Source organism: Macaca mulatta, chromosome 5 (genome assembly GCF_049350105.2).
Source record: "Macaca mulatta isolate MMU2019108-1 chromosome 5, T2T-MMU8v2.0, whole genome shotgun sequence".
Lineage (NCBI taxonomy): Eukaryota > Metazoa > Chordata > Mammalia > Primates > Cercopithecidae > Macaca > Macaca mulatta.
Window position 1 is genome coordinate 65,813,621 of NC_133410.1, and position 25,359 is coordinate 65,838,979.

The 25,359-nt window shown below is 35.2% G+C and overlaps 1 protein-coding gene across 1 annotated transcript in view; it reads left to right on the plus strand.

Moving 5' to 3' along the window:
- Positions 1-25,359, plus strand: part of UBA6 (ubiquitin like modifier activating enzyme 6) — a 74,022-nt gene that overhangs the window by 21,574 nt on the left and 27,089 nt on the right. The window contains exons 8-16 of the mRNA XM_015138616.3: positions 1,688-1,810; positions 3,622-3,745; positions 7,240-7,343; positions 8,572-8,634; positions 9,295-9,371; positions 10,248-10,314; positions 21,956-22,099; positions 24,315-24,382; positions 25,089-25,167. Of these exons, the coding sequence (XP_014994102.1) occupies positions 1,688-1,810; positions 3,622-3,745; positions 7,240-7,343; positions 8,572-8,634; positions 9,295-9,371; positions 10,248-10,314; positions 21,956-22,099; positions 24,315-24,382; positions 25,089-25,167 (849 nt within the window). The remainder of the gene's footprint in view (positions 1-1,687; positions 1,811-3,621; positions 3,746-7,239; positions 7,344-8,571; positions 8,635-9,294; positions 9,372-10,247; positions 10,315-21,955; positions 22,100-24,314; positions 24,383-25,088; positions 25,168-25,359) is intronic.

Sequence of the window (25,359 nt, forward strand, 5' to 3'; positions counted from 1 at the left end):
AATTTCTCTCAGTTTTAATTTCTAACACAGTAAATATTGATAGGTGTAACTCACATAAACAAAAGCTCTTTGGGTCCTCAATAATTTTTAAGAGTATGAAGGGGTCATGAAAGATAACCAAAAGAAATAGAACTGTTGGATTATAAGAGTAAAGTAGAGGCAGCTAGACTAGTTAGTAGTTACTGCAGTAGTTCAGCTGAGAGATGCTGGTATCTTAGATAGAAGACTTGGGAATAGAGAGAGACAGAAGTCATTGAATTTGAGGTGTCTTTTGTTTAAGAAAAAGGGCAGGATGGGGTGGGGGCCTAACAGAACTTGTAGATAGATGAATGAGTTGTGAAGGAAAGAGTGAGTGAGCAAGAATGACTCATAGATTTTTAAATCTCCAGCATAATTAGGTGCACAGTGACATTGGGAAGAGGTTTAGATGGAAAAAATCACAGTTCTTCGCTTGTAATTGAATTCATTATTAACCTCATCTCTTTTGTTTTGGGGATTGTTTCACTGGAAAAAGGAAAAAGCTAATTGTTTCTTTGAGTTAGGCGCTAAGTCAAAAATCGTAATTTATGATGTAGGTGTGTTGAAAATTTTTGGATTGTGGTATTTACATAGCATATTTATGCTCTGTAGAGCATTTGTGCTGTGGTTTACAATTTAAGCATGTGATTAAGACAGAATAGCCAGTGAACTTACAATAGGGCACAGAAGTGTTACAAAATAACTACACAAGGTTATAAATTAAAATATTTGTTTACGTAATTTATATATTCTTTAGAGTTAAACTTTAAAAAAAAGCTTCTAAGTTTCTGTCCGGTTTTATGTCTTGTTAAAAAAAATGCTATATGTACCCATTTTGATCACTAAAGTCAACATATGATCAAGTGGGAAGTGGTCTTCTGTTATCTGTATCACTACTTCATGTAATTGGGATTATAAATTATTTTAATATGTTCTTATATCATAATATCAATATACTTAATTATGTTAGAAAAACATTATTTTATGCAAGATTGGGTGCATTACAGAATAAGGATCTCTCTTTATTAGCAGTAGCTCTAAAAATAGCTTTAAGCCCAAAAATAATTTATTTACAAATTCTCAGAATGGAGACAATGCATGTGTTAGAAAAATTGCTTTTAATAAAACATTTGTGATTTAAGAACTTAATATTTTACCTTTCATGGCTTTGATTTGTGGTGTCAGTTTTTCAGCCTTTTTTTCTGTAGACTCTGCTCTCAGCTTTTAGCTCTATTCTATTTTCCATTAACTCTGCTGCTTTGGGTAAATGAGCACTTCATTCCTCTTTCCTAAAATAACAAGTAAGAATTCAGTGCTGGACTATTAAGCCAAAGTATCTGTTTCTTTTATGTTGTGCCTGAATTTTGTGACAAGCACAAAATTTTAAAATCACAGAATTTTTGTTATTTAAAAGTCATAGAATTTTTAAATATGATATGCTGATATTCTTATTTTGTTGTACTGGACATTCATTTACTAAAAGTACTGAAAATCTTTGATTCCTAAACCAGTCTACATCAGTTTATCCTGTTTATTATTTACTTTGTATTCTATAGGTTCTACAGGGTATACTTAATTATAAGTGAAATTGTCATGAAATGGGCTAGGAGAGTAGAGTTTTTTTTTTCTTTATATAAATAAGCTTGAACTTGTTTTTGCCATTTTACAGTTTATCAGTGCAGATGTACATGGAATTTGGTCAAGGTTATTTTGTGATTTTGGTGATGAATTTGAAGTTTTAGATGCAACAGGAGAAGAACCAAAAGAAATTTTCATTTCAAACATAACGCAAGTATGATTATATTAATGAACTTTTAAAATAAATTTTGTTAAAGTTGATGTGAATGCTATTTTCAAAAAGGCGGTGTCAGCAAAGTATTACAGTATGTAAAATTTCTTTTATAGTGTTTTAAGATAATGAGGGAATATGTAGCTAATTTCTTGACTTCATTATATTAAAACTAAATTAAAACTGGAATATTAATTGTTAAAAATATTCTGGAGTTCCTCTAACAAATAATACTTGATAGGGCCAAGCACGGAGGCTCATGCCTACAGTCCCAGCACTTTTAGAGGCTGACAGGGGTGGATCACTTTAGCTCAGGAGTTTGAGACCAACCTGGGCAACATGGTGAAACTCCATGTCTACCAAAAATACAAAAAATTAACTGGGCATGGTGGTGTGTGGTCCCAGCTACTCAGGAGGCTGAGATGGGAGGATGACTTGAACCTGGGAGGCGGAAGTTGCAGTGAGCCAAGATCACGCTACTGCACTGCAGCCTGGGTGACAGAGTGAGACCACATCTCAAAAATAAAGAAAGAAAAAAAATAATAATAATACTTGATAGAGCAACATTTGCTTGTCATAAATTTTAATTTTAATTTTATTCTCTGTTACCTCCTGTGGGTCATGAATTGTGATTCAGTGTTTACTGAATTGTTTATTGTGTTAGATAGTGGATGCACTAAGTATGTTGTAAGTCACCTAGTCTAATACTATAAAAAGGCACACTTAAATCATATTAGAGAAAAGCATTTCTAATTTGTTATATTTCTAAAGCATTATTTAGAAGGTATAGAAAATTTTGATTAACCTTCAAATTCAAAAGTCTGAATTTTCTAACCACACTCTTGATCATGCATAAGCTCAATTTTTTATTCCATAAAAGAACCGGAGAAATCATTATGATCCCCTTTTACTATTCTTTTACACAAATAATTTACTTTGTTTGTATTCTTTATAATCAACTTACGTTGAAGTCCAAAAGAAGACAAAATAAGGGAATGATAATATACTTTAACATACTAGTATTTGTAATTCGTATTTCTTGTTTTTATACTTTATTTTTAAACCCAGTGTAATCTCATGGTGATAGAGACCCAGTACTCTCTCTCTCTCATGCCTTTTTAAGAAAAATTTATTGAAAAGTCAATCTGTATATCTTTCTGCTTACAGAGTGATTTATTATTCTACCTGAGTTACTCTTTCAGGCATATTACTATTTAACCTTTTACCTTCTCTAGTTGATTTTAGTTTGTCCCTGAGAAAAACAGAGAATAAATTCCAAAATGTGGTGTGGATTCTTATTGCATTGGTGTTATCTTTTATTGAATACTATAGGAAATGTAGCTGATAAGCTACACAATATTTCTTTAAAGCATTGAGCAAGTTGTAAACTACCAGATTCCCATCTTTAAAATTTCTATCCTCCTTCTTTACTATTCTTTGATCTTCAGTGTCAGGCTTTTATCATTTATGCCCATGGGTTTTTTCTCACATTTAAAACTATTAGATAACTTGGAATGTTTTTTACAAGTTACAGGAGTTTTTGAATCTATTAAATATTTGATCTTTTCTGTGGAATCTTTGCACATCTCCTACCAAACATAGAAATTATATTTTCAGCATTCATTTAAAAAATAGTAATAATTTGATCATTATTTTGTGATCGCTTTTTAAAGGCTTGCTTTTACTAACAGAAGAATAGCGTAGAATTTTGGTTTTGAGAATTTTATGATAACTTTGTCATTTTTGCTTAAGATTTCAATTTGTACACCAAGAATATATGAACTTCTTTTTTAATAGAGTACTCTTATTTTTAGGCAAATCCTGGCATTGTTACTTGCCTTGAAAATCATCCTCACAAACTGGAGACAGGACAATTCCTAACATTTCGAGAAATTAATGGAATGACAGGTTTAAATGGATCTATACAACAAATAACGGGTAAGTCAATGTGTTTTCTTAATTCATTTATACTTATTCAGCAAATTTATAGTTCAGACACTACACTTAGTATTGGGAACAGAACGTCAACTCAAAGAGACATGATGTAAAGCCCTTGGCCTCAAAATATTCAATCCAAGTGAAGACTTTGTTAAACACTGATGATGTTAAGAGAATATACCCATTTTGGTGACACCAAACTTAGCAAGGAAACCTACCCAGTTTTGGGACAGCAGCAATGGGCCAGGGTGTCTTGATTAAAATGTGAAAGTTGCATTGGCTTAGGAAGGTATTGAAAAAAGATTATTTATGCAGAGACAAACAGAAAAGGCTCAGATACAAGACAGATCTAAAGGAACTACAAGAAATTAATACAGCAGGGCTGGCAGGGAGAATTGAACTCATGAGTCTTAATCTTAAGATATTTAGAAAGAAACTTGATCACATACTATAGGTGAGTGAAGATTTCTACCTGGTCAGTCAACATATTCACTTAAGGAATGCAAGAAAAGGAGTAGGTTTTGTAGATAAAGAGTATAGTTTAGCTTTGTAAAATGAGGTAGCAATGAAGTATTTAAAGGAAGATGTCTAGATGTTGGTTGGAATATATGTTCTTGTTCAGTGGCTTGAATAAAAGGGGTGAATGTCATGTCTGCAGGCAAGTTTGTAGGTTTGTTGGCAAGCAGTTGAAGGAGTCTGTTTTTTCATTGGACTAATGTGAAGGCATTGCCAAAAGGCAATGAAAGGTGCCAAAACCAGGAGGAAAGTAGACATTCTTGAAAATGGAAAGATGTCAGGCATCATATAGGGCCCATTTGAAGTTTAATATAATGAATTTATAGCAGAGTTAATCTGCGTAGTTTGTGTTTTTCCTTCAGCCACGTTGAAAAGAGTCAAAGACAGTACTGGACAAGCCATAACTATATGGCATGCTTACACATATTTAGGGAAAATTGATGCAGTTTTATCTTTAGGGCATTTGAAAATATAACTATGTATTTAATTTATAGACAGTAAATGGAATTACTTTTTTTTAATGACAGCAAAATATATCCTCAGGAGAGGGAAAAATCAATTCTTATTACAAACTGTTTATAGATAAACAACTTTGAATATATATTTAAGTATTTTTGATAACAAAACTATTTGATTTTTTTTTCCAGCTACATCTAATTATTTTAAATACAGGTTCAGATCATAGATATTAAAGAATATGTCTGTTTTTATTAAAATTAATCATTTAGGATTATTATTTGTAATTTTAGCGTGCATGTTGTATAACAAAACTATTTGATTTTGTTTCCTGATTACATCTAATTATTTTAAATACAGATTCAGATCATATATATTCATGTCTATTTTTATTAAAATTAATCATTTAGGTTTATTATTTGTAATTTTGGGGTCCATGTTGTGGTGAATTGTGGTGAAGGTTCAGATTATGAGGCTGCTTATATAAAGAGGAGCCACTGCATGTCAAGAAACAAAGAGAAAGAAAACCCACATTTTGTGCCAATAATTCTTTGGAGGGAGAGATGAGTAAGTTTAGAGTGGCTGTTAGGAAGCTTTTTTTTCCCTTAACATTTATAAATTGCTACCTACTGATCTAAAGTAATACTCTGCTAGCATGAAAAGATGTTTTTTTTTTTGTCTGTTTTTTTTTTTTTTTTTTTTTTGAGATAGCATCTTGCTCTGTTGCTCAGGCTGAAGTGCAGTGACATGATCGTGTCTCACTGTAGCCTCAGCCTCCTGGGCCCAAGTGATCCTCCCACCTCAGCCTCCCAAGTAGCTGGGAACCACAGGCATGTGCCACCACACCTGGCTAACTTTTTTTATTTTTGTAGAGACAAGATCTCTATGTTGCTCAGGCTGGTCTCAAACCCCAGGGCTCAAGTCAACCTTTCCCCTTGGCTGCCCAAAGTGTTGTAATTACAGGCATGAAGATCAAAAAAACCTCATGACCAGCCAAAAAACACTGTTAAATAGCTAAAATAATACAAACTTATTCTAGATATATATGTATGTGTATATGTTTAAATAGGGCTAAAAATGAATTTTACTTCAGACTTCCTTTCCTCTCCAGAGGTAACAGCAGCTAAGTTTGGTGTTCACTCTGCTGACCATTCTGTCTACTTTATATATTTATTATATATACACATATATAGTATATATTACATATTATATAGTATAGATGCCTGTATTATATAATATATTAAGTAAAGGGGAGGGCTTACTTGGTTTTTTTAACTTAATTTTTTGAATAACCAAATGGTTCAGAAATGAGAAACAGTAAATGTTTACAATGAAAAGTGTTCTGCCCAAACTTGATTTCACCCTCACAGTTCTCATCCACTACCACAGGTAACTGTTAGTCTTAGTTTATTGTGTATTTGTTTGTTTGTTTGTTTTTAACACAGAAGGAAGCACATTATACATAGTGCTGTCCTTTATCTTTTTATTAAACAAAATATATTTGTGATCTTTTCTCATTAGTAATTGGAGAACGTCCTTTTTTTTTTCCTTTAAATTTTCTTTTATAGCTACCTAATATGTCATAATATAGATGAAAATGTTATCAGACCATGTTTTTTCTTTTTAAGAAATGAGGGTCTCACTTTGTTATTCAGGCTGGAGTACAGTGGCTATTCAAAGGTACAGTTTAGCACACTACAGTCTACTGGGTTCAAGTGATGCTGCTTCCTTGGCCTCCTGATTAGATGGGACTACAGGCACATGCCACCATGCCCAGACAGAGCATAATATTTTCCTGGTTTGCCATTTATCTTTTGATGTTGCTTATGATGGGTTTTTGTCATGAGGTTTTCTTTTTTATGTTTTCATAATCAAATTTTAATTATTTTCTTTTATGGTTTTTATTTAGAGTATTACTTAGAAAAGCCTTCCTTACTACATGGTTTTAAAGAAATTTTTCTCTCATGCTTTTATCTAAGAAATTGTTAGCGTCTTTTTTGACACTTAAAACTTTTGTCCATTTGCAATAGGTGTTTTCCCAGATGTCTTTTTTCTGTATCAGATTTATTGAATAATCGATCTTATCTTTTCCTTACTGATTGAGGTGCCACCTTGATTTTGTCCTTTGTGTACTTGAGACTGTTTCTGAATTCTCTGATCTTTTCCAGTTGTCTGTTTATTAACCAGTACCATATTATATTATTATGATAGGTAGTTGTTATTATGTTATTGAGGCTTTATGATATATTTTAATATCTAATAATGAGTAGCCCTCATTACTCTTTTTCTATAAGTTTCCTTCGTTATTTTTAAGTCCTGGAGTTTCACATTGGAAAAAACACTCTGTCTAGGTCCCCATACTCCTCCCAGCTCTTCATTAAAAAACAAACAAACGAACAAAAAACCACTATGCTGGAATTTTTTAATTTTGTAAATTGGGAATAATTAACATTTTATGACAATAAGAGTTGAAATTTAAATATCTGTTTCCCCGTGTAATTTTTAAATTTTTTTTCTTCTAGTGATATCGCCATTTTCTTTTAGTATTGGTGACACTACAGAACTGGAACCATATTTACATGGAGGCATAGCTGTCCAAGTTAAGACTCCTAAAACAGTTTTCTTTGTAAGTATTTTTTTTTCTGCTTAAAAAATATTTCTTCACAGAAAAAGAAAGGCAGAAGAGACAATGAAATTACTCAGTTAACCAAACAGGTTAAATGTGAAACGGATTTTTTTTTTTTCGTTTGTACCTGCTTTGAGGGAAATGGAATTAATCTAATGAAATAAATGAATAAAATGGATATTAACAAAAAATTTACGCATCTTTTATAGCCAGAATACCATATGCATATAGTTGAGCTAAATGGGTATACCCGAAAGGAACTATACCTTTGTGAATTATCAAAGAGTTTATCATACTTATTACAATTTACTTTCTAAGACAAGAAATAAAACTAATGTATTTTCAAGATTTAGCAAGAGGTTGTTTTACTTTATTATTATTTAATTTTCTAAAATGAAGATATTCAAATTATACTTGTTAATCCTGGTTTTTAAAATTTAATTTAATTTTATAAATTTCAGAAAACAGTATATATGTTGGAAATGTAAAATAATTTCTAAAAACGACTGGCATTGAAAGGAAAATGTAAATAGCTGAATATAGAGAATGTAGTGTCAGGAAACTAAGGGATCTTGTGCAACTAAAATCCTTGGGCTCCTTCTCAGGATAAGCTAACACATCTCTGTTTTTTCTTACAAGTTCTCAAGGTTTTAACGTAATTGCCTTTTCTTTTCCAGAACTATTAACAACTCTAGTCATTTACAAGGCTTTGTTCAACTCAAAGTTAGAATTAAAAAAAAATTAAAATAATATATCTAGTCAGATGTGCTCCTGCATATCTCCTTGTGCTTTGTCTCCGAGTTTTAATTGGATATGTCTCAATTTTAGATTGGGTGGATATTTTGGTTTTTGTTTGTTTGTTTCTTTTGCCTTTGTGTTCTTCATACAGAATTTAATAAGTCTTGATAGCCTGGTATTAGAAAGATATGGTAGCTTTTAGATTAAAATAATAAATTTTTTTAGGTATGCAAATGTTTTTACTAATTGTTCCCAAATTTACTGTGTGGAGCAGGTTGTTTTATTGCTTTTAACTTTTTTTTTTTTTAAGTATTGTCATAAGAGTGGTAGCTAGTTTCTATTTCAGTTAAAACATATCAGCCCAACCCTACTTATTTCAGACCCTTGGGAGAGTTCCCTGGTTTTTAGTGCACTGACATATAGCAGTATATTTTGTCCAATAATCACTCACTTACTCTGAAGTAATGATTTTTTTTTTTTTCCATATCAGGAGCCACTGGAGAGGCAGATAAAACATCCAAAGTGCCTTATTGTGGATTTTAGCAAACCTGAGGTAAATAAACACAGGTTTGAGAGAGGCAGCAGAATCAGATGAGAATTAGTGAGTGATTATAAAGTTAAAATGGAATAACCATGTAGATATCTTACTGTTAGGCCTTATAATGTGAGTATATTAAAGGTTATACTCACATATCAAAAGTTGACTTCCGAGGATTAAAAATGGGAATGTGTATCATAGAAAAAATGTTAAAGTAATAGGAAAAAGTTTCACTTTTATAATGATTTGCCAACTTTGATAATTAAAAGACGATTTCAATAACTTGTATAAATGATCTTATTAAAAGATTTTCTGAATCGTACCATTTTTATATAATGCATATTTCTTACCAAAAAAGCTTTGAGTATGTATTCTATTTTTTTTTTAAATGGATGTAATTTTATAGCAGGAAATGTGATAAGGAAGGAACTAACAGTTTCCAAATTTGTAAATTTTAATAAGGAAAGGGGATTAAATCATTTACCTTCATGGCCTTGAGGTTAAGTCATTTAACTTCTAACCTTCAGGTTTCTTATTTGTTAAATAGAGTTAATAATAGTATTAAGCTAATGTGTTTATTGTGATGGTTAAATAATGTTTTAAAAGCATTTAGCCCAGTGCCTGGGACATACAAGCACTCAGTAAATGTTGGCCAATTTTTAATGTTCTTAATAGGCACCTTTAGAGATTCACACAGCTATGCTTGCCTTGGACCAGTTTCAGGAGAAATACAGTCGCAAGCCAAATGTTGGGTAATGTTTTAAGTTTAAAAATAAATATTTTCCTTTCTATAAAAGTAGTAGTTCAGAAATTATAATTTAAAAACTATGCCCTTTGTAATTACAATACCAATAGATATGCCAAGCTGTGTAAAGATTTATTATGACTTTCTAGTCCTTTTCCTGGTGGGAGTGGAGAAATTGGTTTTAAAAGTGGAATCATACTAAATGTGAATTTTCCCACTTTGAAGCCTTTAAAAATTAAAGCTTTTTAAAACAACAAAAAAAATTCTGAGAATTATTGAATTATTAATCCATAGTAACTTTTTTTTTAACTTTATACCCTGTTAAGTCAGACTACTGTTGCAGAAGGTTTTTACTTTTTGTATTTTGGATTAAATCTTGGGGTTGGGTGTGGTGGCCCACGCCTATGATCCCAGGACTTTGGGAGGCCGAGGTGGGTGGATCACTTGAGGCCAGGAGTTTGAGACCAGCCTGGCCAACATGGCGAAACCCTGTCTCTGCTAAAAATACAGAAATTACCAGGCATGGTGGTGCATGCCGTTAATCCCAGCTCCTTGGGAGGCTGAGGCACGAGAATTACTTGAACCAGGAGGCAGAGGGTGCAGTGAGCCAAGATTGCACCACTGCACTCCAGCCTGGGTGACAGAATGAGACTCTGTCTCAAAAAAAAAAAAAGACTAACCTTATTTATATACTGATATAAGTGTGATTTTGAAGTAATGTATTTATAAGTCAATCATCTTTAAATCAGTAAAACATTTTGTGCTACCTGTTGGCAAAATCCCACATTCTTTTATATATTTCCTAAATTTTAATTTTGAGTATATCCTACTGTTTATGGCAGTTGAGAAAACTAAAGTTAGGGTTTTCTGTTTTGAGTTGTAGATGCCAACAAGATTCAGAAGAACTATTGAAACTAGCAACATCTATAAGTGAAACCTTGGAAGAGAAGGTGACTATTGAAATTTATGGCTGTCCGAATATCTGTTTGTTAATACATAAGCGTTCTATATATTAGTATTCTCTTATCCTTCACATCCAGCTTTGCTACTCTGTGGCATTAGACAACTTTATTTCACTTTGTTATGTTTTAATTTATAAATCTATAAAATAGAGTTAACCTACCTTCATAGGGTTATTGTGAACATTAAATGATTTAATTTTGTAAAGTACTTAGAAATGTCATGTGACATCTAGTAATTACTATTAGCTGCTGCTATTTTTTTAAGTGTTACTATTATTCTTTATTATTCTGTTATGATTTACTTGATTTGTTAACCCACTTAAAGTTATATATGTTAACTTTCTTCTAAGTCATCTGTTTTATACATTATACATTCACATCTCTTTATCACATTTTGCACATCAGATTTAGATTTAAACATGTCACCTAGAAAATGATTTTTTTGTGTGTGTTATGATGCCAGTGCCTGCTTGTCAACAGTTTTATTTAAGCAGCTATAAACATGGTAGTGTTTGTGCAATTATTTGAAGATTCTTATTATTTTTGTTCTTATTTTATAAAAATGAGAGGGAAGTGTATTAGTCCATTCTCATACTGCTATGAAGAAATCCTGAGATGGGTTATTTATAAAGGAAAGAAGTTTAATTGACTCACAGTTCCTCATGGCTGGGGAGGCCTCTGGAAACTTACAATCCTGGCAGGAGACAAAGGAGAAGCAGGCACCTCTTCACAGGGTGGTAGGACAGAGTGAGTACAAGCAGGGGAACTGCCAGGTTCTTATAAAACCATCAGATCTCATGAGACTCATTCACTATCACTCACTGATAACCTCCACGTGGTCCTGCCCTTGACATGTGGGGATTATGGGGATAACAATTCAAGATGAGATTTTGGATGGAGACACAGCCAAAATGTATCATTTCATCCCTGGTCCCTCCTGAGTCTCATGTACTCACATTTCAAAACATAATCACGCCTTTCCAACAGTCCCCAAAAGTGTTAGCCCATTCCAGCATTAATCCAGAAGTCCAAGTCCAAAGTCTTATCTGAGCAAGGCAAGTCCCTTCCACCTATGAGCCTGTAAAATCAGAAGCAAGTTAGTTACTTCCTAGATGCAGTGAGGGTACAGATATTAGATAAAGGCTCCCATTCCAAATGGGAGAAATTGGGCAAAACAAAGGGGCTACAGGCCCCATGCACTGTAAAATCCAGTAGGGCAGTCATTAATCCTTAAGGTTCCAAAATGATCTTCTTTGACTCCATGTCTCACATCCAGGTTACACTGATGCAAGAGGTGGGTTCCCATGGTCTTGGGCATCTTCACCCTGTGGCAATACAAGGTACAGCCCCCACTTCCAGCTGCTTTCATGAGTTGGCATTGAGTGTTGCAGTTTTTCCAGATTCATGGTCCATGCTTTCGTTGTATCTACTATTCCGGGATCTGGAGGACTGTGGCGCTCTTCTCACAGCTCTACTAGGCAGTGCCAGTGGGGACTCTCTTTGGGGGCTCCAACCCCACATTTTCCTTCTGCACTGCCTTAGCAAGAGGTTCTCCATGAGGGCTCCACCCCTGCAGTAAACTTCTGCCTGGACATCCAGGTGTTTTCATACATCCTCTGAAATCTAGGCAGAGGTTCCCAAACCTCGATTCTTGACTTCTGTGTACCCGCAGGCCCAACACCATGTGTAAGCCACCAAGGCTTAGGGCTTGTACCCTCTGAAGCAACAGCCTGAGCTGTACATTGGCCCCTTTTAGCCATGAATGGGACACAGAGCACCATGTCCTGAGACTGCACAAAGCAGCAAGGCCCTGGGGCCACCCCATAAAACCATTTTTTCCTATTAGGCCTCCAGGCCTGTGATGGAGCTGTCTTGAAGACCTCTGACATGCCTGGAGACATTTTCCCATTGTCTTGGCAATTAACATTTACCTGCTTGTTATTTATGGAAATTTCTGCAGCTGACTTGAATTTCTCCTCAGAAAATGGATTTTTCTTTTCTATTGTATCATCAGGCTGCATTTTTTCCAAACTTTAATGCTCTGCTTCTCTTTTAAGCATAAGTTCCAATTCCAAACCATCTTTTTGTGAATGCATAAAACTTAATGCTTTTAAGAGCACCTCAGTCACACCTTGAACGCTTTACTACTTAGACATTTCTCTGCCAGATACCCTAAATCATCTCTCTCAAGTTCAACGTTCTACAGATCTCTAGGGCAGGGGCAAAATGCCACCAGTCTCTTTACTAAAGCATAATAAGAGTCACCTTTATTCTAGTTCCCAGCAGGATCCTTGTCTCCATCTGAGACCACCTCAGCCTTGACTTCATTGTCCATATCACTATCAGCATTTTGGTCAAAACTGATAAGTTCCAGACTTTCCCACATCTTCCTATCGTCTACTGAGCCCTCCAAACTATTTCAACCTCTGCCTTTTCCAGTTCCAAAGTCACTTCCACACTTTTGGGTATCTTTATCGCAGCACCCCACTCTCTGCCGTACCAATTTACTATATTAGTCTGTTCTCACACTGCTATGAGGAAATACCCAAAACTGGGTAATTTATATAGGAAAGAGGTAATTGACTCACAGTTCCACGTGACTGGGGAAGCCTCAGGAAACTTTACCATCATGGCAGAAGGCACAGGAGAAGCAGGCAGCTTCTTCACAGGGTGGGAGGACAGAGTGAGTGCAAGCAGAGGAACTGCCAGACGCTTATAAAACTGTCAGATCTCGTGAAACTCACTATCATCAGAATAGCATGGGAGAACCACCCCCACTATCCAGTAACCACTGCCTGGTCTCACGTTGACATGTGGTGATTATGGGGATTACAATTCAAGATGAGATTTTGGGTGGGGGCACAGCCAAACCATCTCAGGAAGTGAGAATCTTAACATCAGTGGTAAAAGCTTTAATATCATATGTTCTATAATTACACAAAGAAAGAAATAATAAATGTACTGAAAACAGTGACTCACTAGCCATAGTGAAAGACCTTGTGTTGCATATATAGTGCTTTGAGAAAATAAAATGTATGAAAAGCTAGAAATAGATTGTAGAAGTCTGTGATTAAACAGAAGGATGTGATTAGGAATTTATCAAGTTTATTGATGTGAAATTTACATAAAGTAAATTTTTCACTCTTTTTGGGTGTGTAGTTATAAAAAATTTTGTACACTATCAATTCAGATGTATGCAATTAATTCAAAGTGTACAGTAATGGGTCTACCACCACAATTAAAATATAAAACATTCCGTAATGCAAAAAAGTTCCCTCATGCCTCTTTATAATTACCTCTCCAGCCCATAACCAAACCTTAGCATCCACTATAGATTTTTTCTTTTTCAGAATGTCATATAAATGGAGTCATATAGTATATGTAGCCTTTTGAATCTGGTTTCTATCACTAATTATAATTAACTTGAGTTTTTTCCATTTTGTTGCATGTTCATTTCATTTTTGTTTTTTCTTTTAAGTTTAGGGGTACATGTGCAAGTTTGTTATATAGGTAAATTTGCATCATGGGGGTTTGTCATACATATTATTTCATCACCCAGGTATTAAGCCTAGTTAGTACCTGTTAGTTATTTTCCCCGCTCTTCCCACCCTCCAGTAGGCCCCAGTGTGTGGTGTTCCCCTCTGTGTATCCATGTGTTCTTATCATTTAGCTCCCACTTGTAAGTGAGAACACGTGGTATTTGTTTTTTTGTTTCATTGTGTACTACAGTTTGTTTTTACATCACTTGATGGAAAATATGGGCTGTTTCCGTACTGAGCAATTATGAATAGTTATTACAACTACTTGCATATAGATTTTGATGTGGACATATGTCTTTGCTTCTCTTATATAACTACCCTAAAGTGTGTTACAGAGTCTTATGATAGATGTATGTTTATTTTTTATTTATTTTCTTTTATACTTTAAGTTCTAGGGTATATGTGCACAACGTGCAGGTTTCTTACGTAGGTATACATGTGCCATGTTGGTTTGCTGCACCCATCAACTTGTCATTTACATTAGGTATTTCTCCTAATGCTTTACCTCCCCCAGCCGCCCTCCCCTGTGATGTTCCCTGCCCTGTGTCCATGTGTTTTCATTGTTCAATTCCCACCTATGAGTGAGAACATGCGGTGTTTGGTTTTCTGTCCTTGTGATAGTTTGCTAAGAATGATGGTTTCCAGCTTCATCCATGTCCCTGCAAAGGACATGAACTCATCTTTTTTTACAGCTGCATAGTATTCCATGGTGTATATGTGCTACATTTTCTTAATCCAATCTATAATTGTTGGACATTTGGGTTGGTTCCAAGTCTTCACTATTGTGAATAGTGCCACAATAAACATACATGTGCATGTGTCTTTATAGTACCATGATTTATAATCCTTTGGGTATATACCCAGTAATGGCATTGCTGGGTCAAATGGTATTTCTAGTTCTAGATCCTTGAGGAATTGCCACACTATCTTCCACAATGGTTTAACTGATTTACATTCCCACCAACAGTGTAAAAGCGTTCCTCTTTCTACACATCCTCTCCAGCATCTGTAGTTTCCCTTTTAATGATCGCCATTCTAACTGGGATGAGATGGTATCTCATTGTGGTTTTGATTTGCATTTCTCTGATGACCAGTGATGATGAGCATTTTTGCATGTGTCTGGGGGCTGAATAAATGTCTTCTTTTGAGAAGTGTTTATTCATATCCTTTGCCCACTTTCTGATGGGGTTGTTTGATTTTTGTTTTTTTTTTTTTTTTGTAAATTTGTTTTAAGTTCTTTGTAGATTCTGGATATTAGCCCTTTGTCAGATGGATAGATTGCAAATATTTTCTCCCATTCTGTAGGTTGCTGTTCACTCTGATGATAGTTTCTTTTGCTGTGCAGAAGCTCTTTAGTTTAATTAGGTCCCATTTGTCTGTTTTGGCTTTTGTTGCCATTGCTTTTGGTATTTTAGTCATGAAGTCTTTGCCCATGCCTATGTTCTGAATGGTTATTGCCTAGGTTTTCTTCTAGGGTTTTTATGGTTTTAGATCTTACATTTAATTTTTTAATTCATCTTGAGTTAATTTTTGTATAAGGTGTAAGGAAGGGATCCAGTTTCAGCTTTCTACATATGGCTATCCAGTTTTCCCAGCACCATTTATTAAACAGGGAATCCTTTCCCCATTGCTTGTTTTTGTCAGGTTTGTCAAAGATCAGATCGATGGAGATGTGTGGTGTTTTTTCTGAGGCCTCTGTTCTGTTCCATTGGTCTATGTTTTGGTACCAGTACCATGCTGTTTTGGTTACTGTAGCCTTGAAGTATAATTTGAGGTCAGGTAGCGTGATGCTTCCAGCTTTGTTCTTTTGACTTAGGATTGTCTTGGCAATGTGGGGTCTTTTTTGGTTCCACATGAACTTTAAAGTAGTTTTTTCCAATTCTGTGAAGAAAGTCCTTGGTAGCTTGATGGGGATGGCATTGAATCTATAAATTACCTGCTTGGGCAGAATGGGCATTTTAATGACATTGATTCTTCCTTTCCATGAGCATGGAATGTTCTTCCATTTGTTTGTGTCCTCTTTCATTTCCTTGAGTAGTGGTTTGTACTTCTTCTTGAAGAGGTCCTTCACATTCCTTGTAAGTTGAATTCCTAGATATTTTATTCTCTTTGTAGCAATTGTGAATGAAAGTTCACTCACAATTTGGCTATCTCTTTGTCTATAATTGGTGTGTAGGAATGCTTGTGATTTTGCATGTTGATTTGCATGTATCCTGAGACTTTGCTGAAGTTGCTTATCAGCTTAAGGAGATTTGGGGCTGAGAAAATGGGGTTCTCTAAATATACAATCAGGTCATCTGCAAACAGAGACCATTTGACTTCCTCTTTTCCTAATTGAATACCCTTTATTTCTTTCTCTTGCCTGATTGCTCTGGCCAGAACTTCCAACACTATGTTGAATAGAAGTGGTGAGAGAGGGCATCCTTGTCTTGTACCAGTTTTCCAAGGGAATGCATCCAGTTTTTGCCCATTGAGTATGATACTGGCTGTGGGTTTGTCATAAATAGCTCTTATTATTTTGAGATAACGTTCTATCAATACCTAAGTCATTGGGAGTTTTTAGCATGAAAGGCTGTTGAATTTTGTTGAAGGCCTTTTCTGTACCTATTGAGATAATCATGTGGTTTTTGTCATTGGTTCTGTTTATGTGATGGATTACGTTTATTGATTTGTGTATGTTGAATCAGCCTTGCATCCCAGGGATGAAGCCGACTTGATCATGTTTGATAAGCTTTTTGATGTGCTGCTGGATTCGGTTTGCCAGTATTTTATTGAGGATTTTTGCATCGATGTTCATCAGGGATATTGGTCTAAAATTCTCTTTTTTGTTGTTGTTGTGTTTCTGCCAGACTTTGGTATCAGGATGATGCTGGCTTCATAACATGAGTTAGGGAAGATTCCCTTTTTTTCTGTTGATTGAAATAGTTTCAGAAGGAAAGGTACCAGCTCCCCTTTGTAACTCGGGTAGAATTTGGCTGTGAATCCGTCTGGTCGTGGACTCTTTTTGATTGGTAGTTGCCCCTATTTCAGAACCTGTTATTGTTCTATTCAGAGATTCAACTTTTTGCTGGTTTAGTCTTGGGAGGGTGTATGTGTCCGGGAATTTATCCGTTTCTTCTAGATTTTCTAGTTTATTTGCATAGCAGGGCTTATAGTATTCTCTGGTGGTAGTTTGTATTTCTGTGGGATCGGTGGTGATATCCCCTTTATCATTTTTTTATTGCATCTATTTCATTCTTCTCTCTTTTCTTCTTTATTAGTCTTGCTAGAGGTCTATCAATTTTGTTAATCTTTTCAAAAAACCAGCTTCTAGACTCATGAATTTTTTGAAGGGTTTTTTGTGTCTCTAGCTCCCTCAGTTCTCCTCTGATCTTAGTTATGTATTGCCTTCTGCTAGCTTTTGAATGTGTTTGCTGTTGCTTCTCTAGTTCTTTTAATTGTGATGTTAGGGTGTCGATTTTAGATCTTTCCTGCTTTCTCTTGTCGGCATTTACTGCTATAAATTTCCTCTATGCACTGCTTTGAATGCTTCCCAGAGATTCTGGTATGTTGTGTCTTTGTTCTCATTGGTTTCAAAGAAAATCTTTATTTCTGCCTTCATTTCATTATTTACGCAGTAGTCATTGAGGAGCAGGTTGTTCAGTTTCCACATAGTTGTGTGGTTTTGAGTTTATTCATCCTGAGTTCTAATTTGATTGCACTGTGGTCTGACAGACAGTTTGTTGTGATTTCTGTTCTTTTACATTTGCTGAGGAGTGTTTTACTTCCAATTATGTGGTCAGTTTTAGAATAAGTGCAATGTAGTGCTGAGAATAATGTATACTCTGTTGATTTGGGGTGGAGAGTTCTGTAGATGTCTATTAGGTCCTCTTGGTGCAGAGCTGAGTTCAAGTCCTGGATATCCTTGTTAACCTTCTGTCTCGTTGATCTGTCTAATATTGATAGTGGGATGTTAAAGTCTCCCATTATTATTGTGTGGGAGACTAAGTCTCTTTGTAGGTCTCTAAGGATTACAAAGGAACAGTAAATATTGCTTCCTGATCCTTCCTCTGGAAGCTTCGTCCCAGAGGGGCACCAACCTGTATGAGGTGTCTTGTCCGCCCCTACTGGGAGGTGTCTCCCAGTCAGGCTACATAGGGGTCAGGGACGCACTGGAGGAGGCAGTCTGTCCGTTCTCAGAGCTTGAACGCCATGCTGGGAGAACCAGTGCTGTGTTCAGTGCCATCAGACAGGGACATTTAAGTGCAGAAGTTGTCTGCTGCCTTTTGTTTAGCTAAGCCCTGCCCACAGAGGTTGAGTCTATAGAGGCAGTAGGCCTTGCTGAGTTGGGGTGGGCTCCACCCAGTTCAAACTTCCCGGCTGCTTTGTTTACCTACTCAAGCCTCAGCAATGGCGGACACCTGTTCCCTCGCCAGGCAGCAGCCTCGCAGGTGGATCTCAGACAGCTGGCTAGCAGTGAGCAAGGCTAGGTGGGAATAGGATCCGCCAAGCCAGGCACAGGGAAGAATCTCCTGGTCTGGTGGTTGCTAAGATGGTGGGAAAAGCAGAGTATTTGGGCGGAAGTGTACCATTTTTCCAGGTACAGTCTGTGATGGCTTCCCTTGGCTAGGAAAGGGAAATCCCCTGATCGCTTGTGCTTCCCAGGTGAGGTGATGTACCACAGTGCTTCAGCTTGCCCTTCATGGGCTGCACCCACTACTCCAACCAGTTCCAGTGGGATGACCCAGGTACCTCATGTTGGAATGCTGAAATCACCCGTCTTCCACATCAATCTCGCTGGGAGCTGCAAACTGGAGCTGTTCCTATTCGGCCATCTTGGAGGACCAAGACCATGTTGAATTTCATAAGAAACAGCCAAACTGTTTTTGCAAAGTAGCTGTACCATTTTGCATTCTCACCAGAAGTGTATGAGAATTTCAGTTGTGCTGCAGCTTCCTTATACTCTGTGTTGTCTGTTTATATGATTTTAAACATTTTTATGTGTGTGTGGTAGTATATCATTTTGGTTTTCATTTTCATGTCACTGGCCATGAATTTGAGTGTCTTTTAATATGATTATTTGCCATTCATATATCTTCTTTAATAAACTGTCTTTTAAAAATCTCTGCCTGTTTTTAAAATAGTTTTTAATTATTGGTTGAGAGAGTTTTTATGTCTTTATATATTTGGATATGAGTTATAGTCTCTGAAATTCAATTTTTCAAACCACAAAAAGAATACTTTTTTTGTGGTTCGTGCTTTTTTGTCTTAAGAGCTTTTTTAACACAGGGTCAAAACGCTGTTTTCTTCTAGACAGTTTATATTTTTGTAATTTTGTAAGTTCATTTTTGCATATGGTGCAAAGTATTGATAAAGATGTGATCATACAAAGTAGAGATCAGTGTGCATGACTTTACACTAATTTTGTGCACTCTTTTGTAGTTTTATGAGTGTGTCTTTATATACTGCACAAAGTATAGATGAAAGTTAATTTTTTTGTATATGAATGTCCAGTTATTCTAGCCCATTTGTGGAAAAGACTATTCTTTATTGAAATGTCTTGGCATCTTTGTCAACAGTTTTTTTTTTACCATATATGTATAGGTCTATTTCTGTACTCTACTGTCTTCACATTGTTTCTGTTCTTTTGCCAGCTCCATCTTGTCTTGCTTATTATGGCTTTTATATTAAGTCTTGAAATCAGGTTTAGTCTATTTCTCAAAAAGAGCTCAGAATTATGGTATTCCCTGAGTTTTTATGTTTCATATTTTTTCTGTAGCTTTCATAGTTTTAAGCTTGGCTAGATGTAAAATTCTGGGCTGTTACTTTGTTCACTGGTATGTTGCTTTATTTTTTGCTGTTGAAAAATAAGATGCCAGACCAATTTTCATACTCTTAGAAGTAATCTGTTCTTTTTGCTTTAAGGCCCTATGTGTTTAATCTCTATCTTCATCTAATAGTTTTACCAGGTTATATCTCAGAGTTGATTATTCAGTAAAGTTTCCCACGTACACCATAAGCCCATTTTGATATGCAGAGTCAAATGTTGTTTAATTCTTTTCTTTTCTGGAAGGGTAGAATGGATCATTTCTGTTCTTAGTTTTTAAATTCCTGATTCAAGGTTTTTTGTGATGTTTTTTCCCCCCATGTTGCCAAGTGCTTGTTAAGAATATATAATTCACTTAAATATCTTCTGACTTTTGATTAGTTGTAGGGGTGTGGATTTTCAATAGCTGAAATGTTTTGATTCTGATTTTCTGTTTTCTTCTTACATTAGCTTTGTATTGTAGAGTGATTTTTGTGCTTACTTTTTGGACAGGGTAAGGGTTTTAGGTGCTTTTTAGGTTCCTGCTTTTGTACTACTCTCTTAGGATACTGAAAAGGAGCTTTTAATGGATGACCTTTTTGTGGTGGAGAGGTACTGGTGTGTTTTGTAGGTCTCTTTGATTTTTACCAAATTCTTAACATCTCTCTCTTTAGCTTTCTCTCTCAAAGAATGTCTCCCCTCTTTTGTTAACATCTTTCTCTCCCAGGTTGACTTTCTTTGACGGCTGAGATCTGCCACCAGTTTTATACCTCTCATCAATATTTTCTGCACTTAGTGTGGGAATTTCTTTTTCTTAGGACGTGTTTTGTTACCGTTAGGCCATTCACCTTCTTTTGTGATCTCTTCATATATTCTGCTCTCTGTCCAAGATTGTAGCAATGTGAAATCTAGCGAGAGTGCTGATGGAGTTTGCAAAAATTTATAATATTCTGTTTTCTAGTAATACTGAAGCCCTGTCACTATTTTATTTCTCTTCTTGTGATTATGCATATGTTTTGGAGATTATGTAGGGAAACTTAGGTATAGGCTGCTGTCTTTATCCTATGGTAACCAAAAATTCCCAAAATTTAGATGTTTGTTTACTAAAAAATAAAGAATCCTGGGAGGTTGCATAACCTAATGCTGAGAATAAACCTATAAAGTTGGACTTTTTGGGTCCAGATCCTGGCTTTACCATTTACTAGCTATAAAATCTTGAATAAGTTACTTAATTTTTCAATGTTTCGGTTTTCTTGTATAATAGAAATTATATCTATAAGGATTATTTTGAATGTTATGTAAGAACTTAATATAAAACCTGGCATGGTAAGTGCCCACTTATACTGTTGTTATCATTCTCATCATTGTTTTTAATATTGTCACCACCAACAATATCTGCATTCAAAAATTGCAGAATTTAAATTGTAATTGATCTTGGTTGAGGCTAGTGCTCAATAGTTGTAAATAATGAGATATGGAAAGTTGAAATGGAGGGGTGGAATAGTAAGTAGTAACCATTTTGTGTCACAAATATTTTTGAGAGTGTAATAAAAACTCTTCTCTTTCCGCTCCTAAATGTACAAGAACTCTTCTTTTACATAGGATTTCAGAAGATTAATTAGGCAAACTTGAAGTTTAGTGATAAAATTAAGATTACTGATGTTTAAATAGGAAGAGAAAGAAAATAAGCTCATGAAAAGATCTTTGTCACATGTAAGACATTGTGCTAAAATAATAGATCTAAAATTCAGTTTTCCAATATTTCCTTTAAAATATTATATTTTGAGATACGTAACTTTTAAGCGTAATTGAAAACATTATCTCTCACAATGTATTGTGTCATTATTCATTGCAGTTTTTATTTACAACTTTCAACACAAACTGATAGCTTATCATTTTTAAGATTTTATTTTCATTTATCATAGTTCAGGGTTTTGTCATAGTAGTTTTCATTAACAAACTTTTAAAAAAATCTATTTATTTGTAAATATGTCTGACTGGCATCACAGAACTGTTCTTTGACAAAAACTATAAATGGTAGATATTCGAGTTAATTATAAATGATGCCCTAGATATAGAGTCCAAAAACAAAAATGGGCAGGTACTAGTAAAGGGAGACACTACTTAACGTAACACGCAAATGGGTCTGTTATCATGAAATCGGGACATTTTTAGAGTTATTTAGTAGGGGAATTGAATAGCTTTTTAAGAAGTTAAGTTCTAATTCTCACATTTAGTCATTGAAATTTTAAGTATACCGTTTAAATGCTGTTAATATTATTGTCTTTTATGGCTTTTGTTTTAGCCTGATGTAAATGCTGACATTGTGCATTGGCTCTCTTGGACTGCTCAAGGCTTTTTATCTCCACTTGCTGCAGCAGTAGGAGGTGTTGCCAGCCAAGAAGTATTGAAAGCTGTAACAGGAAAATTTTCTCCTTTGTGCCAGTGGGTTAGTTCTGAGTTTTTAAGGTTGAATTCTTTACTCATGAAATGAAATGTGTTACATATTATAATTTAGTATTAATATATTAGAAAAGCAACCTTAAAATACATTTTGATGCATGAAAGAGATGCAAGCAGTATGCCTCCAACACTTGATTCTGTGATTGAAATTAACAAGATGATATTTTAGGGCTATTGAGATATAACTCAAAGTTGCCTTCTCAAATGTATTTCCCTTAGTTGTGACAGTAAGGGAATGAATGTTCTATCCTTATAGGTAATTGTTCTCCAGTACCATAAGCTTAGCATTCTTGGACTCTCAGGACTCTTGAATTTGTTCCATGGAATCTTTTACTATCATGAACCTTCAGGTTCCCTTTCTAGGTGTAAACTTACAAAAGTGGAGAACATGGGAGTGGTACAGGTTTTAGAGTTGCATGGGGTATGAACATCACAAGATGGAATAAAAATCCCCATGTCTTTTACCAGCAGGAATAATTGGCACAAGGTATGAAAGGATGCTGCCTCCAGGCCCTCTCTCTGTTGAAACACCATAAACATTTTGAATATAACATTTATCATTTTATTTTTTATTTTTATTTTTTTGGGACAGAGTCTCGCACCGTCACCCAGGCTGGAGTGCAATCGCACGATCTCAGCTCACTGCAACCTCTGCCTCCCGGGTTCACGCGATTCTCCTGCCTCAGCCTCCCAAGTAGATGGGGTTACAGACACGCAGCACCACACCTGGCTAATTTTTTGTGTTTTTAGTAGAGATGGGATTTCACTATGTTGTCAGACTGGTCTCAAACGCCTGACCTCGTGATCTGCCTACCTCGGCCTCCCAAAGTGCTGGGATTACAGGCGTGAGCCACTGCACCCGGCTCATTTTTTTATATTTTAATAGGTACTCACAGTGCTATTTTGCTGCTGAATTCTTTATTTTAACATAGAATACAAGTACGTTAGTAAAAATCTGGTTTAAAGATAACCATTAGGGCAGGCGTGGTGGCTCATGCCTGTAATCACAGCACTTTGAGAGACCGAGGCGGGCAGCTCATGAGGTCAGGAGATCGAGACCATCCTGGCTAACATTGTGAAACCCCACCTGTACTAAAAATACAAAAAATTAGCTGGGCATGGTGACACACCCCTGAAGTTCCAGCTACTCGGGAGGCTGAGGCAGGAGAATCGCTTGAACCTGGGAGCCAGAGGTTGTAGTGAGCCGCGATTGTTCTACTGCACTCCAGCCTGGGTTAATTGTTAATATAGATTCTGTGTTATAATACAATAAGTAACCAGTTGTTCACGTTCAAATTTAGCCACACAAGTTACTTAAATGAAAATGAGAGTAAGACTCAGTTCTTCATTAACTTTAATTATCTTTGATATTTTTAAAAAGCTGAAATTTTGGTTTCCTAGATTATTTTCCTATAGTGTGTATAATTATAGATGACATACACATACACATAGTATGTATAATTATAGATTATATATCCAAGCTGAAAAATAAATACAGAGTAGGTACTTCCTTCTCAAAAAGTAATCAAATTATGGCTGGGCACAGTGGCTCATGCCTGTAATCCCAGCACTTTGGGAGGCTGAGATGGGCAGATCGCCTGAGGTCAGGAGTTCAAGACCAGCCTGGCCAACATGGTGAAACCCCATCTCTACTAAAAATACAAAAAAAATTAGCCGGGCGTGGTGGCGCGCACCTATAGTCCTGGCTACTCGGTAGACTGAGGCAGGAGAATCACTTGAACTCAGGAGGCAGAGATCACGCCACTGCACTCCAACCTGGGCAACAGAAAGACTCTGTCTCAAAAAATCAAAAACAAAAAACAAAAAGTAATCAAATTACTCATTCAAATGTAGCTAAAATTGAATGGGGGCTTCTAAAACTTTTGTGTAGCTATGAAAAATAGATTTGGAGGTGAAATTTCCTTTGGTTTAAAATTAGGATACATCATGTTTAGGATGGCTAAGTGACATGAATCCAATTATATCTGTTAACAGTTCCTTCAGTTTTTACCGTTATTTTAATGAGAGAATATCGATATATATATTACATGTTTTTAATTATATTTTTAAATATTTTACTCTGAGTTGCCTTTTTTTATCATTTTTTCCTTCATGACTATTAAATAACTATAAAGGAGCTTCTTTTTATAGTAATTTAAGTTTTATACATAATAATTGTATTTTTAATCTTCTACTTTAAGTTATATCTTGAAGCAGCAGATATTGTTGAATCACTAGGCAAACCTGAATGTGAAGAATTTCTGCCACGGTAATAATGAAATTTCTCTTGCTTTTACTAACAGGGAAATAAATTTTAAAAGTTTTGTCTAAACATACCTTCGTTTTATATGTCTTTTCTCCTAAATCACTTTTGTAGTTGTTTTTTCTCTACTTAGTAATCATTTTAAGTGTCATAATAATGTCATATCGCTTTACTACTTGATAAATAGTGAATGCAAAGTTTTAAATTTTATGCCATGAGAAGGGTTAGCATTTAAAATACTGTAATGATGTTAGACAGAAAAAACTGCTATCTGCAGTCTTTATTTATATAAGTCATTCTTCACCTTTTTGGGTCATAAATCTTTTTGAGAATGAAAAGTTTAGAATTATTCTCCCTAAAATGCACATAACCCAAATTTCTGCCTTTGATTTAAGTGGGTTATCAGCTCCAAAGCCCATCCGTAGATTCCTCTAAGAACTTCTCTTAAAAATCTCTGGCTTAGGAAAATTTTTTTTCTAGATAAACCAAAGTTACCTTCACTTAAGTCATTTGTATTTAGACTATTAAGCCAAGTGGAAAAAGGAAAAATGGATTTCTTTATGGGGGCTTTTCTTTTTCAATTAAGATTGGTTAGGGGAAACTTTTAAAGAATATTTCCTTTTAAAGTACAACATTAAATTGGTATTAATGACAGTGAAACTAATTTTAATGGTTTTTATTTCTGCTTTTTGGTATGTGTTATTTTTTTCAGGGGAGATAGATATGATGCTTTAAGAGCCTGCATTGGAGACACTTTGTGCCAGAAACTGCAAAATTTAAACATCTTCTTAGTAAGTATGAATAATCATGGGAATAGTATGTTCAAACTGCTATCGTATATCAACTTAATTCATTAAAACAAATTTGAGTATAAGTGTGTAGAGTACAAGTGAGTAGTTGCATCCAAGACCATGTGGCCTGTAAAGCTGAAATTGTTTACTGCCTGGCCCTTTACAGAAAAAGTTTTCCATCCTCTGGTCTAA